This window comes from Mixophyes fleayi, chromosome 9, assembly GCF_038048845.1.
Source record: "Mixophyes fleayi isolate aMixFle1 chromosome 9, aMixFle1.hap1, whole genome shotgun sequence".
NCBI classification, from domain to species: domain Eukaryota; kingdom Metazoa; phylum Chordata; class Amphibia; order Anura; family Limnodynastidae; genus Mixophyes; species Mixophyes fleayi.
In genome coordinates, this window is record NC_134410.1 from 62,260,574 (window position 1) to 62,277,546 (window position 16,973).

Here is a 16,973-nt window from a genome sequence, read left to right on the forward strand (position 1 = left end):
GTGTGTGCTATTAATATACTTTAGGGACTGGTGTCTGTGGTATTAATATACTGTAGGGACTATTGTCTGTCTGTGCGTGTGGTATTAATATACTTTGGGGACTGGGGTCTATATGTGTGTGTGGTATTAGTATACTGCAGGGACTGGTGTCTGTGTGGTAGTAAAATACTGTAGGGACTGGTGTCTGTATGTGTGTGTGCTATTAATATACTTTAGGGACTAGTGTCTGTGGTATTAATATACTGTAGGGACTATTGTCTGTGTGTGCGTGTGGTATTAATATACTGTAGGGACTGGTGTCTGTGTGGTAGTAAAATACTGTAGGGACTGATGTCTGTGAGTGTGTGCTATTAATATACTTTAGGGACTGGTGTCTGTGAGTGTGTGCTATTAATATACTTTAGGGACTGGTGTCTGTGGTATTAATATACTGTAGGGACTATTGTCTGTATGTGCGTGTGGTATTAATATACTGTAGGGACTGGTGTCTGTGTGGTAGTAAAATACTGTAGGAACTGGTGTCTGTGAGTGTGTGGTATTAATATACTTTGGGGACTGGGGTCTATATGTGTGTGTGGTATTAGTATACTGCAGGGACTGGTGTCTGTGTGGTAGTAAAATACTGTAGGGACTGGTGTCTGTATGTGTGTGTGCTATTAATATACTTTAGGGACTGGTGTCTGTGGTATTAATATACTGTAGGGACTATTGTCTGTGTGTGCGTGTGGTATTAATATACTGTAGGGACTGGTGTCTGTGTGGTAGTAAAATACTGTAGGGACTGATGTCTGTGAGTGTGTGCTATTAATATACTTTAGGGACTGGTGTCTGTGGTATTAATATACTGTAGGGACTATTGTCTGTCTGTGCGTGTGGTATTAATATACTGTAGGGACTGGTGTCTGTGTGGTAGTAAAATACTGTAGGGACTGATGTCTGTGAGTGTGTGGTATTAATATACTTTGGGGACTGGGGTCTATATGTGTGTGCGGTATTAGTATACTGCAGCGACTGGTGTCTGTGTGGTATTAATATACTGTAGGGACTGGTGTCTGTGAGTGTGTGCTATTAATATACTTTAGGGACTGGTGCCTTTGGTATTAATATACTGTAGGGACTATTGTCTGTATGTGTGTGTGGTATTAATATACTGTAGGGACTGGTGTATATGTATGTGCGCATTTTGACTTGGCCCTTCAATTCCACTAATAAAATGATTTAAAATAAATTGTTAATAAAAAAATAGATAATAATATGAAAAAAGAAAAAATATTTTTCAAATATTGTGCATTTAAAAAAGGATTTATGCAAGGAATAAAGCATTGTTGTTATTTGAGGGAAGTTATCGCTGACGAGACTCTGCGAATCCTATCACCAACGAGGATTACCCATAGATGTAAATGCCCCATTTTTTGTTTAACTCTAAATAAAGCTGCCCCCATTGTCATCTTGTTTCTAATCTGTTTGTGACTGAATGGTAGTTGTTAGTTAACTAAAAGCGCTGCAGAGAAAGAGGCACATGGAGTATGTGCCCACTTATCAGGATGCCCACTAATGCTGAAAGTACTGTAATTGGAGGGGTCAGATGACCATCACATTAAAAAGGCCGGCTGAAGGAAAAATTAACTAGACCTAGTGAGGGCTCAAACTAGGTACCAACACCATTTTCATCTATATCACAAGCTATGCCTTACCCAATTTCTTGTATAAAGTATATTAACGATAGGTATTGAGAGGCACAGTATTTACTAAGCACTGCACTCAGAAGACCCCATGCTAGTGATAACACAAAAAAAACTGCATTATAAATGCTGTTTGCACCATTTTACTTGTACTACTCTGTGAGTAAGAACCTCAACAGCATGTCAATTATGAATGATTAACTGCATATTCACCTGCATATGTGTATCGCTTAGATTCATGTTATATGACTGAAGTAATTGTTGGCCATGTGTTTGGCAGTATCAGCAGTGCATGTGCCTTCATTGTGTTTAGGAAAAGGCATCTGTTTGAGCTTGGCATTTCAAGCTGTTCTGAACTGCAGCCTTTCACCTCTCCATTATACCTCTTTCTGGTCCTGTTCCTTAGTGCAGTGACATTATGTGTGCAAGGAAAGTCAGTGCTGTCTGCCAAGAGACCCCACTAGCAGTACCCAATGTTAATAGCATGAAAGTAAGGGGCCGATTGATAGGGCTTTTTCTCACCAGGAGATTTTGTATCGCTGCGTATACATCAATACAAGATGGTTCTCCCTGCTGCCCACTAACCCCCAATGATAAATGGACCCCTTAATTCTATAACTGCTCTTTTTTTAAACTGGAACCAAGAGGTCTCTTTACTAAAAATCTACCAATACTAACAGTGATCCATTAATGTATAGGGTTATTCATCCTTTAATAAATAGACCCCCAAGTGTCTAGATCCCACTTCTTACAAGGAGGCATATTAAAAAAAAAAATGACATTCCATTGACAGATGCACATAAAACCTACGATGGGACTGTTACTGTCATAAAAGATATATGTAAGTACACTTTTTTTCTGAACGTGTGAAAGAGCTATAATAGCTGCTATTAGTTGTAGAATAAATGTCTACTTACTGGCCTTACCAAAATCCTACGTATTTACCTCGAAAATATAATTATTTCATTTGTAGTATTTGTTCTCAGAACCTTCCAATTCTAAATGATAGAATGAATATTAGGAAAAGCTGGAAAGACTTTCATCCTCTAAACCATCACACAACATGGCTTAGTGCAGTTTTCATCTGTTTGTGGTGGGACCTGGGAGAGAAAATGTGTTCTCACCAGCCAGGGAGCGTGATCTATTAGGCCAGAGAACAAACCAGGTTTGCCCTTGAAACCTTTTAGCATGTGACAAGCACAGGCGCTCACCAATTATCCAGTGATGAAAATCAATGATGAAGTTCCAACATTATATGTGTATAGTTGTAGCAGGTAACAGAAGTACATTAGTTCAAGACAAAATACTGCGACTTCACAAGACTATGTCCCTTATCAGCAAAAATAAAAACAGCTATATGTCACTTACATGTGCTGGAGATGTTTTATCACACTATTCATATATTAAACAACAAGCTACATGACCAAATAAAGCTATTGCCCCTCGCTCACTTAAAAAGGCAAAGTAGCAATTTCGGTTGAACACTTAATTCCAATGGAAGGCCAACAGTTATCAAATAAATGGTTTTATGTGTAATGTTAAATTATCTGTTACACGTAAGAGCTTAGTAACCTAATGACAGTGAAATGGTGTGGAATTGTCTAAATGTTCCTTTCTAAGTAGCTAAATGGCAGAAGAGTATTAAAGGGAAAATGTACCCTATTTGTGTGCAGTCACAAGCCATCTATTTTTGCATTAGCTACTCTAATGATATATTTGCTATGACCCACCACCTTGCCCTGACAAACTGGAAAAATTAGAATGCTTGACTGCTGCTGTAAACAGTGACCATTATATATTCTAAATTGATGTATTTGTTTATCTAATAGAAAGAAGTGTGAATAGTTTCAGCGTTATCTAGTGCATACTAACCTAAGATCATGTCAAAGGTAACATATTGTGAATGCAATAAAAAAAGAGAAATGTAACACACAGGGCTCTATTTATTAAGCAGAGAAAAGCCTGTTTTCATTGGAGATCATTATCATCAGCTATTTATATAGTGCTAATAATTCCACAGAGCTGTACAGAGAATTCACTCACATGAAAGCTTCTCCCTATCTATCAACATATCAATATTAGTTTTTTAGTAGCAAGTAATGCTTACCTTTGTAAAAATATTGCATCATTGTTCTACTCTGATTAGATCTGGTTAAACATTCTGAGTGCTGTATTTGTAAATTGATCTACAGTATGTACAAAAGCTTTTTATAAATGACCCTCATTTGTTCATACTACTAAGCATTGTGACAAAACTGTGTGTTATTACTGAATGCCCTGTTGTAGGCAAGCCAGGTGGGTTTAGTTGTGATTGACCGTTTGCAATGCACACGTCATGCAGACTCAAGTGAGTGCTGTATTTGACAAATTGGTGTCACATCTTTTGGGAAATATTTTGTTTAAAGCAGCAATCCCACCTAAAAGATGTTTTTTTCCTTTAAATAGCAATTAAAGAACCTTTTAAGTGTGAATCTAATAGTCATCTTTCTTAGAAATCCTCCTACAATTCATTATGTAATTTTTAAAAAATATCTGTTTGGCAAAAAAAAAATGGCAGCCAGACACAGTCAGTCTGTCACAAAGCCACAAGCTCGCAGCTCTCAGCAATTCATGTGATAGCAGAGTGGGGAGAAGAAGAATGTCACAGTGCAGCAAACTTGCCAAATTTTCAAGTAGTAAGTGGGGAAGGTCATGGCAATGCAATCGCATCACCTTAGCCCCGCCCTTGACATTCAATGCTGATATTGGCTCCATATTTTGCATCATTAGGTCCCGGTTCTGCTCGGGATCCGGGAGGGTGTCTGTTTTTCTGGGTGTGCAGGAGAGTAGATAATTACGCAGTGCAGACAGAGCTCAGAGGGGTATTTCAATGCCTCTCTGATCACTACATCATGTGCCATGGGACTGTGGTTGCTATGGTAGTTCATAAAACATTTATAGAAGTTTGAACAGGAAATAACAAGAGAAAATGGTAAATACCAATATTCTTCTTATACCCTGGCGCAGTGATTTATGTAACAAAAAAACACACATGATTTTTTTCATGGGATTGCTTCTTTAAGAACGTAAGTATGAACTTCTGTATGATCCTTGTGAGAGAAATCCAAATTAATTCACCAAAGTCAGAACTCAATGCTTAAAAAATTTTAAAGACATACTTTGCATGCAAAGCAGGGGTTCATTTATCTAAGATGACATATCCCCAGGCCATTTCCCCTAATCTAGCGACTCACTCTGGTCAATGCCATAAATAGATTCTTACACTTAACTAAACTTAGTATCTCTCCCCCAACAGCCGTAAACATGAAGCTTTATGGCACAGCAAATGCTGTGAATGCTGGACAGACTGGGCCTGATTCACGTCCGGACACAACTTGGATATAATTTCCATATTTTAAAAGAGCATGCAACTTGAGCGTAGTTCCAACCGCATTCAAATCCATGCGTATCTCAAGATACGTTTCAGTTTGAATCTGGGAGGAAATATGTTCTGCCTAAACAGTACTTGCCGTACATAGATACACATAACAACCTGCAGTATACACACTTATGGAAGTATAATAAAAGTTCACATCATAACATATAAAACTTTTATATGATCTTAAATTAAAATAACAACTGCTAACTGTACAATAATTTAAAAAAAAATATATTTTCAAATAATTTTTTTACATTATTTACATAAATAAAGACGATTTCAATGGATAATGTATGTAAAATGCATTTTTTGATAGTATATCTTAACTGTCATCATCATCATCATTATTTATTTATATAGCACCACTAATTCCACAGCGCTGTACAGAGAACTCATTCACATCAGTCCCTGCCCCACTGGAGCTTACAGTCTAAATTCCCTAACATAGACACACACACAGACAGGCAGAGAGATAGAGAGAGAGACTAGGGTCAATTTTGATGGCAGCCAATTAACCTACCAGTATGTTTTTGGAGTCTGGGAGGAAACCAGAGCACCCGGAGGAAACCCACGCAAACACGGGGAGAACATACAAACTCCACACAGATAAGGCCATGGTCGGGAATTGAACTCATGACCCCAGCGCTGTGAGGCAGAAGTGCTAACCACTTTGCCACCGTGCTGCCCCCTAAGCTCCAATTCCCATCTTGGCAATGGTGTCCCCTGTAATGTAGTGAAGACAGGAAGTGGGGCAGCCTCCAGGCGTCCGCATTGCTCTACTGAGCATGCACAGACAGGAAGTTCAGCTCGCACTTATTACATATAACAGCATAGGTGCCCTGATAATAGGCTTCTGCCAATATTAACTTCATACAGTTCTGTGATAGTTAGTGGCACGCCTATCTGTAAACTATGCTGTGTCGGTCATCACTATCAACCGGTATTTACACCTGACCGGTACGGCTGAAAACAAGTGTACTTATCACAAACACAGGACTTGAATCAGCCACATCTGTGTTGAAACACCCTTACTATACTTCGTACATTGGTCTACCCCTTCCTTTCCCCGTTCTGCCTTTCAAGTCATAGGCAGTTATAAATGTCATTTGTGTGCGGATATGAATTGCCTGCAATTGTGCATGATGCCTGATTCTGGGCATGCGCAGTACGGAATCAAGCAATATACTCTATGCAGATGGACATATGTCTGAAAATGAATCAGGCTCTCTGTGGCCATTTTTCAGTAATTAAATTTCATATAGGGAACTAATACATCAAATAAATATTGTTCTTAACTCATGCCTGCATCTCTGTATATATTTTTTTAACACTGCGAATATGCCCACGATATATGTCTAGTTTAGAGATCAACTTACTAGCAAAGACAAAGCAATGGAGTATCCTCTCAAATAATTAATATTTCAGTCTAATATGCATCTGTGTGTAAATTTATGCTCTGCTTTAGAAATATAAAATAATGATGATGGTATGTTGCTGAGAAAAGATATCATAATTTACAGATTTAATTACTAGGAATGGTCTGGCACAGAAAATAAGTGACCCAGGTCATAAATCCAATTAGCCAATCACATTACTTGTTTTAAAAAAATCATGAAAAACTTATCCATTGTCATTTCTTTGTGAGTCACTTTAATATTGAAAATGTGTCCCATTTTCCAACCTTTCCCAGGTATAGCTACACAAAAATAAATGAGATTCTGTTGTTATAACTTTTTATTTTAAGAAATTTGTTTTAGTACTGTATGTCCTATTGTTAATATTATTTTTTGAATATCTTAAGTGTGACCGTTTTGTCATATAAAACCCATTAAATAACATTCTGTCTTTGTTGTCTTAAGGGATTCATATGCTAGTTAAGCTTAGTTATTTATAAAAGCTACATAACTGAAATATAGGAGATTGTTTGGTTAAGAATAACTCTCATTAAGTTAAATTGTGAAGGTATTTCGAGTTAAGGGAGAACTGAAGACTTCCTTTAAGAGTATCAGATTTTAAAACAAAAATATAGCATTTTGGGGATATTAATATTTTTTTAGGCAAGCTAGTTGGTTTTGTTTTGGTCTTTGCAGCACACACATCACGTAGGTTCAGGCGAGTGCTGTTTGTGGGAACCGGCTAGCCAGGTCACAGATGCGCACTTGGTCTGGCAAAGTGTTAAGTCTACTCATACTGCTTTCGGCCTGTATCGCCGGGCAGCAGATTATCTCTCAGCTGCCACTTTTAAATGGATAGGACAGTCATTGTCAAATTTTTTAAATACAATGGAGCTTTAAACAGAAAGCTCCATTGTCCAGAAGGCTCTATTAATAAGAACTGTCCCTACTGCACTTCAAAGGGATTTAAAAACTTACACTATAATTGATTTTGAGTGAGTATCTGTGATTAACAAACAGTATGGGAACAGAGCCAGACATTTACGAGTTAAAGGGATTTTTGTAAGAATACCACTTCTTGTGCCTGTAAGAAATGATGTATTTGTCCAAAAGTTTATGCAATAATGAGTCACAATATTTTATATACAGAGAATAGAGAACAGGCCTATTATGGTCAAGATGCTCAAGCCAAGTTCAACTCCGGGAGGCAGCCAATCTGTCAGTTGAATCAAAGTTTGCAAGAATACAGTGTATGAAATTGCTAGGACCTGAAGATATCATTGGCACTTTCATTCAGTGATCTTACAGGTCTCTAGTTCATTGATAGGCTGCATTCTCTTGAATATTGATTCAGCCCACAAAATGGCTCTCTGCACTGTGTAGTTAGGTGACAAGTACCCTAAAATACAACTATACAAGTTGGTCAACATCATCCATTTCATATATGCCTTACTATAAAATCTCAATTGTAGAGGGGAAAAATAGACTACACAATACACCACACAATTGGAAATAGAAAAATATTTTTCCTAAATGACTGAATACTCTCCAATCTCTGATTTATGTTTGCGTGTCTTGTGTGTTGTGTTACTACTGTACTATGTAGCAGGAGATGGTATGAAATTGTTCACCTTGAACAATGCATTCCCGCCTTATCTCTGGGCCTTCGGAAGTGATCTGCAGGCTGCTTGATGATCTCGGAGTATTGGCATTCTGCATCCTTCAGCACCTTTGGAAAACCAAGATAAGTACAAAGAAAAAAATCAAGGTTTTCTTACATTAATTATGTCTCTATAAATGACTATAAGAAGTTGCAAGTGTAAAGCTGGCATCATATATCATAGTCAAGCCAGTATAGAACACAATATGTTGGTCATTCACAAGTAAGATTAGGGTCAAATTGACATACCTCCAGTTAATGCAACTTTGTTTATCAAAAACAATTATAGATAAGGGCGCTACACATCCACAATGATCACTTGAGAAAAGAAAATCAAGTCTAAACGGGTTTGTAGTATCAATTTTACCTGATTCCCTTTCTAATGGCCGAGAACCAGTACCAGGCACAGTATAGTTTAGAAATGTTTTCAATTCCCACAGTTCTTCACTACAATGATACTATATAACTGATCATATATATATATATATATATATAGGTCGGAGTGGGCTGGTATACGGTGGTATGCTTTACTGCCACTTCTCCCACTGCCTTCATTGTACAACTGTCGAATTCCAATCATTTACATTCCCGTTACATTTTCCATAACGCCACCTCTAAATTTCCACATTTCTAAGTTACAGTCACTTTTTTTCTTCTTTAGTAGATATGTAAGAGTCTTAAGCTTGGGATTATTACAGTTCAAGAGATCCAGTATCCAAAGTTTTGTATTTGTTAGGAAGCAATATCGAACTGACTGTCTTATATTGAGATAGATTGCATCTCTTGGGCGTACAGGCGATATCATCAATCATTCACTACTAATCAGGCTAATACATTTGTCCTATTGAGTATTTTCAAAAGGAGAAGAGGTTTAGGGATGACTGCACCCACTTCTCTCTACAACTACTGCTTGACCAGTTTCAAACAGATGTTGATGCCCCTCCCTTAGAACCTTTCTCTTTGCAGACCAAGGGCTAGATTTACTAAGCTGCGGGTTTGAAAAAGTGGAGATGTTGCCTATAGCAACCAATCAGATTCTATCTTTCATTTATTTAGTACATTCTACAAAATCACAGCTAGAATCTGATTGGTTGCTATTGGCAACATCCCCACTTTTTCAAACCTGCAGCTTAGTAAATCTAGCCCCAAGTGTTAAAGTTAGAGAGGAGAGACTTCAATGACTGCAGTGAATCTGATGAACTGTCTGCAAGGTAAGTTTTTATTTTAACTCATTTGCCTTAAAACTTAAAACAAATTGTTTAGCATTGGATAGAGTTCTTCTTTAAAAGTAGGTTTATTAAGACCTAACATGGTCCCCAAATCTTTTTGTTATGATGCTTGTTGGGAGTATAAATGTGTGAGGTTGTTGCAATATTTTTTACTTTTTTGGGGGATTTGTGCATTATGGGAGATGTAGTACTGGTGCACTGCAGGTTAGTCATGCCTTGTTTAATATTGTACCACACTAAATGTTTTACCCCTGACTGCTGGATAGAGCATACTTGCCAACATTTTTTTTTCTGTTTCCGGGAGATGCTGGCTGGGACGTGGGCGTGCAGGGGGCGGGGCTGTGAAATCGCGTCATTTTGGCCCCGCCCCCGTGACGGAATGACGCAAATCGCGTCATTTTACAGTGGGGGCGGGGCTAAACACCGCGATTCCGGGTGAATCGCGGCGTTTAAACTAAATTTTTCCCCCTTCCTATCAGGGAGATTGCCACACTCGTCCGGGAGACTCTCGCAAAATGCGGGAGTCTCCCGGACAATCCGGGAGAGTTGGCAAGTATGGGATAGAGCAATAGTATATAAGTCATCAAGGTTATGGGGGGGGAGTTAAATCCATAGCGATGTGCCACCAGACATCACCGCGATGTCTGGCAGTTCACATTACCGCTTATTAAGGTAAGGAATCTCTACTGAGCAGACATACATCACCTCAGAGTGCCTTCACAGACCATTCTGGAGGCACACAGACCATTCTGGAGGCACACAGACCATTCTGGAGGCACTCCACCGCACATTGCTCCAAATTGAATTTCCCCTATAAGTCAGGTCCTTTCTTGGTTCACAGTAATTCTCAGTGGAGTCTATTTTATTAAGAAACAATTAAAATAAATCACTTTAAGTTAAATCCTAACGTACTCATATCATTGTACTATCCACTAAATAGCTTGCATAGCTACGTAACATATTTACTACACATATATTGCAGACCTGTCCTGTACAGGTGAATGCTGTCACTGTGAGTACTGGTAAGCAAATGTCAGAGGCAGTGTTGGAAAAGACATGGGTAAATTTTCTTTTGAAAACCCCTATTCCAAAAAATCCCAAGCACACACACACACACACACACACACACACACACACACACACACACACACACACACACACACACAATAACCCATACCATCTACCTGGGCCATGATGGGTGAGGGATTGCCATGTTGCTTAGGCGGGATAGTAATTGTTATGAACATTGACTCTCATTCACCCTGGAAGAAAACAGAACTATTCATATGGGCCAGTGACAACCACATAGGTTTATATGGTTGTCAATGACCCATATGAATGGGCCATGCACTGCAGAGTTCATTGCATACAGCATTGAAGAAAGCCTTGCCAATCTCACCATCGACCATCATCATAGAAATAGCCATCAGCAAGAAGAGGCCAGAGTCACAGAAGCTTGATTCCAGAACTGTCTATCTTCTAATCACATATCAGCAAACTAGCTCATCTGAAGAAATTCAATATTGTATATTCTCTTTTTCCTTAAAAATGCAAGAAATATCCCTTGCTTGGAGCGTAAATACCCATTTCACAGATGGCACTGATTCAGTTTCTGTGTATGAAATTCATTCTGTACACAGTATGCAGACAGACAGTTCAAAAGAGATCTGAAGGCTCTATTAGTATGCATAACAAGGGTCCCCTGGCAATAACTGTGACCAGCACTGGAGAAAGATAAGCCAAGCACTGAACATGTGGTTCGAACTGCAATAAGCTCTGCTGAGTGACTGTTGATCTGTTTGTTTTTCCTGGAAGTGTACTGGATACAGAGTATCATCACCATGGAAAAAAACACACAATTGTGCACGAGAAGAACTAAATACTACATTTTAAAATTCATTGTATGATAGCCATGGAAGCCATGCTTCCAACAGTTTTCTCTATGCACCCAGAATCCTTTGCATCAATTGAATCACTATATGTCAATCTTTACTTAGGATTGCTACTTTGTTTTCCCAACTGTACAGTCTACAGCGGTAAGTTGTTAATGTTTGGCAACATATGGCTGTCGAGTGCTTGTGATTTCCAAGTCCTACAATGCCCTGCCTGAGCCTGATATTTAGCAGATTACTTTTTATGAATAAGAAAACAAAATTGTATGAGAAAAATAGAAAACAAAGTGCACTGAGATAATCAGTAATATAGAAAAAAGAAAACACGCCCATTTTAATATTAATGTATGTATTTTTATTGCAATAAAAGTGTTGATTCTGTTGCTTTAAGCAATTGAGGATTTTACATTTGGTGCAGTAAAATGAACTGAATATATATTCTTTCTTTTTAATACCTTTCATTATGCAGCCATCAGTAGTCACCATAGAAAGCTCAATTTGACCAAAATACTTTGAAGCACCATTTGATCACTGAAATGTTATTCATTTTTTTTGTTATTGCTTATTTATAAATATTATATATATAATATTAATATATTCAGACTGACAGGGGGCTATCATCCTCTCCATTATGGTCTCTTCTTGTCAGGTAACAGAGTTCCTGACATGCTGATTGGCAAATGGCTAGTGTTATTCACCAATCAGAGTGCTGCAAGCTGTCTACTGGGCATGATGGTGTTCTGGCACAACCAAGATTTCTTTCCAGCATTCCGGGAGACAGTTCAGGGCTGAGGCGTAAATAACCTAAGTAAGCAACCTAAATACACAAGAGATTTGGAGGTCTGTTTGAGTAATAATTCATGGGCCCTAGGAAAGACGCTGGTTTACATCCCTTTCCCGCCATCTTCTCATTTGATTTGTCAAGAAAAATCCCATATAACAACAGGTTACAGTAATCTAGAAGCCTCAGTTAAACCCCCCTAAAATAAATCAAACCATATATTCAGGGCCATGGACTCTAGGTGGGAGCCTAGCTTGCCTAATGTATGATGTATGTATATAGCCAACGGAGAATTGTTGTCTGAATTTTAAAGCCACTATTAAATACCTAGGACTGAGTGCTGTATATATACCACCATTTGTGCCAGCCCTGCTGGGCATAATGGAAGTGTCTATCTGTGTGTGCGTTAGGGAATTTAGATTGTAAGCTCCAATAGGGCAGGGACTGATGTGAGTGATAAATATTCTCTCTACAGTGCTGCAGAATTGATGACACTATATAAATAAATAATTGATGATGATGATGATGAAGATGGGGCAGGGAACATATTTCCTAAACTGCAAGCATCTCTACAAATAGCATTTAGAATTTGACGGCAGATAAGAACCACTTGGCCCATCTAGTCTGTTCATTTTTAACCTCTGGTAACCTCAAGCAGTATTTGATCCTTAGTTCCTTGCAAGGATATGTTTATGTCTATCCCAAGCATGTTTAAATTTCTCTACTGTATTAGCCTCTACCACCTCTGATGGGAGGCTATTCCAGTTATCCACTACCCTTTCTGTGAAGTAATTTTTCCTCAACATTCCTCTGAATCTACTTCTCTCCAGTTTCAGTGCATGTCCTCGTGTTCTAATACTTCTCTTCCTTTGGAGAATATTTCCCTCCTGTACCTTGTTAAATCCCTTGATATATTTGAAAGATTCGATCATGGCGATCCCTTTCCCTTCTTTGCTCCAAACTATAGATATTAAGCTCTTTTAGTCTTTCTGGATAAGTTTTGTCGTGTAGGACATGCACCATTTTAGTTGCCTTTCTTTGTACAGTCTCTAATGTATTTATATTCTTCTGGATATATGGCCTCCAGAACTGAACACAGTGTTCTAGATGAGATTGTACCAATGCCTTTAAGTCACATGAAATAGTGACTCCCATATCCCTTTCATCCTTAGTAGATTCCATTATAGTGCCGTTTGACAGGATGGCCCTCCTATGCCACCCTGTCAATGTGTTGCTGGGGATTGGATAGACTTGCCTTGTCACCGTCCCCTTTTTTTCTCCGAAATGCACCCTCTAACCGCAGTAGGAGGGGCTTTCGCTGCTGTCACCACTAGGCTCCTTAGCGGCACCTTGAACTGCATCCTTCTGGGTAACTCTCACTGCTAGAGTACCCACCTGCTGGGCACCTGGGCTGGTACACCTGACCTCTTGCCTTCAGATAAGGTTTGCTGTGGATGGTTCCCCCTGGCCTATCACACTGGCCAGAGCTGCAGGGTAGCGTGCAGAGTGTTGGTACTGGATGCAGGGTCCCAACCTTAGAACAGCCGGATAACGGGTTAGATTGGGTCTAATCTGTAGGTCACAGGAATTACAGCAGGTAAGTAGGCGTCAAAGCGGGTTTCTTAAGCAGTGATATTTATTAGCTCAGGAAGTCCTGAAAAGGACAGTTACAATAGTTTGAGGTACTAGTGATATTCAGTAAGTGCAGATGGAATAATAATAATACATGGTCAAACACTGCGCTTTCTATACAGATTTACACAGACACCCTGGCAAGAGGTAATCCAGCCTACTGCCCTCTAACCAATCCAGACTGATTCATGCAGCCTGCACATAAAACAGCCTGGAGGGGTTTAGCACCTTTTACATTGCTACTAGCGGCACCACTACATCTGAGGTTTTCTATTGAATGTTTATCATTAGGATATAACATTTCTCTAATCCTGCTTTGAACACAATTTATCTTGCAAAATTCACTTTCATAAGTGATCACTTGCTTAGGGAGTCTACTAGCAACTATAATTATCTCCACTTGTCTTTCAGGCTCAACAGACGTTTTGGTCACTCAGCGATGAAAAGGTCTAATTATCATACGATTACCTGTGTCCAAAACCCAAACTAGACATACTGTGTTAGAAGTCAATACATTTCCACACATATAAATATATAAGTACATTTGCAATGATAGACATAGGTGCACTGCACTCCCAATTAAAATAAACATCTACAATAATTTATAAGTGATCCAGCAACATGCCGTTAATACTATATGTAGCCTTTGGATTTTGCTTTTTTTTTTTAATTCTTTATTTTGAATGGTCAGACAATAAAAGGCATATAAAATACGAAGTATGAGGATTACATTGTGTGTGTGAAAGGACAAAAACATTATAGTGAAATCGAGAGAAGGTGTTCTAAAAAACTTGGAATAACAATTGACCATATTTTCGTTATTTTTGCTTTTCTTAAAGTATAATAGGTAATAATACAAAAAATAGAATGGGGGGGAGGGATGAAGGAATATTAGAAGGGAAAGGGATGGGAAGACCATAAAGGTTAATGCAAGAATGTGAGCGGAAGGAAGGTAATATGTATTTGTTGGAGGGTCAGAGGGTGGCGGAACAGGAGCAAAGTCCTGATCGCCGCACACGGGTCACTATGAGGTCATTAAGGGTCAGAGGGGAATGAGCGCTCTGCGAACTGCCAAGGAGCCCGTACTTGGTTAAAGGCGTAACCTCTATCGTGTAAGTAGTAAGTAATCTATTCCATGGCAGCCACATGCCAGATTTGCTTTTTAAGGGCGGAAAGAGATGGAGAACAGCTGCTTTTCCAATTAAGGGTTATAAGGGATTTGGCGGCTGTGAGGATGTGTGCAGTCAGTTTTCTAGAAAATTTATCAAGGTCTGGGGGAGGGTAACAAAGGAGAAAAATCCAAGGGTCCTTCGCTACGGGAGCCTCAAATAGAGTGTTGATAAAGTCATGGATCGCGTCCCAGAAGGGAGCGATAACTGGACAGATCCACCAGATGTGTAGTATTGATCCCCTGTGGCCACAACCTCGCCAACAGTCAGGGGACGAGGTGGATTTTGTATTTTTTGGCATTAAACTGCAGTTGCCACACTCTTGACCATTCCTCTAGTCTACCTACATCATCAATCATTTGTTTTACCCCTCCTGGTGTTTCTACCCTGTTGTGTAACTTTGTGTCATCTGCAAAAAGGCATACTTTCCCTTCAATACCATTTGCAATGTCACCAATAAAAATATTAAAAAGCACTGGTCCAAGTCCAGATCCTTGGTGTACACTACATTAAAAACTGTACCACGTTTCTTAACCTGACAAAACTACTAATACACTATTCATCATCTTTAGAGGGGCAGAAGAATCTACCATTTTTCAGCTGGACATCCCTCCTTAACTAATTAAAATAATCACTAATGAAATGGCTGCACTCCTCACTAAGAATCTTTCCTCTAGTAACTGGATGCAAGCAGCCACTTTTGAACAACGTCTTATCCTTCCAAACTCTACAGTCACGACTGCCAAATCCAAATCCTGCTCCTTTTCACCATTGCTTTAACCAAAGGACGTAACGCATTCCATACTCTTTCACATTATGAACAGGCAAAAATTCTGGGAAGAACACTGAAGACACTACCAGTCGAGCCTCCTTTCTTAACAGATAAAAAGCTTTGAATGTTCCAATATCACTGGTTGATAAATCAATATCGCATGTACAACTACCTATACCTCTTCACCTTCACTCACCTTCAAACTCCTTACCATGTGCTTATCTCTAAGCAGTGGAACTTGTGAAGCACAGAACATCTCTGTATCCTTCATTAACAAAAATCCTCCATCAATATATTTCACAAGAGAATACCCTTTGACAAGCTTCCTACATTAAATGGACTCTTCTAGGTATACATCAATATTTACAGAACTATCAACTTCCTGGCCACTCATACAACATGCCTCCTTCACTGGAAGAACACATTCAAAATCTTTTTTATACTCTGTTAGAAGAGAAAATTAGTTATATAACAAAAAATCTGTTGGGATAGCTGGAGGGACATGTCTACAATGTTCTGCACTTCTTCTAGGTGGCCTTTGGGGGAGTGGTTACAATTTTTAATTACAGCAGTATTTTTTTTATCTAACTGATTAACTGTTGTTAGCTACACCTAATACTGACTATGACATGAAGAGTGTGATGGGAGTAGGAAGAGGTGGAAGCACATAGGCAATGTACAGTACCGCGTGCCGAGGTTGAACACACGACATTCATCCAATTCAAGCTCTTGGCAATGTATTCTTTTAGCCGCATCACTTGCACCAGCTACAGGTGTAAGTACCGACTAATAATGATGAATGACACATATGCATGCCACAACATGTGTTTGCAAGTAAGAAACGCAAATGCATTCAGTTTCATGTCCAAACACAGACGACACTTCCGACTGTCTACAACTTCAAGGGCGAAATGGGGCAAGAAAGTGCAGACGCACATAAGCAATGTACAGTAAGGGCTTGTCGAGCACATTCTCCTGATTCAAACTCTGGACATCTCCGGGGTACGTGTTTTTTAACCAAATCGCTTGCACCAGCAAGAGGCAAGGTGTAAGTTCGAACTGATAGTGATGACACTTATGCATACCAGAACATGTGATTGCAATTAAGAGAAACTATAAAAATAAATGTTATGTACTGTACTCATTAAGAACATCCTGATTTATGTATTTTATGTAAAAAAATAACCATTTTTTTTAAAAAATTAACAAAAGGATGTTTATTAATGATTATAGGCTAATATTAGTTGTTAATTTATGTATTTTTTTTCTGATGGGACTTTATAATGCACATATGCATGTGCATAACCTGCAGTGTGCCCTGTCTGTCTGCATACAGCAAGTTAG

At 38.9% G+C, this 16,973-nt stretch overlaps 1 protein-coding gene across 2 annotated transcripts in view; it reads right to left on the bottom strand.

The window, feature by feature from the left end:
* The window catches only part of NEXMIF (neurite extension and migration factor), a 302,312-nt gene that overhangs the window by 62,550 nt on the left and 222,789 nt on the right, over positions 1-16,973 (bottom strand). For both annotated transcript variants that reach the window (XR_012678885.1, XM_075184433.1), the window contains exon 3: positions 8,126-8,223. Coding sequence is in view for 1 of the 2 variants with exons in the window: in XM_075184433.1 (XP_075040534.1) it covers positions 8,126-8,139 (14 nt within the window). In the remaining variant the exon portion in view is untranslated. The remainder of the gene's footprint in view (positions 1-8,125; positions 8,224-16,973) is intronic.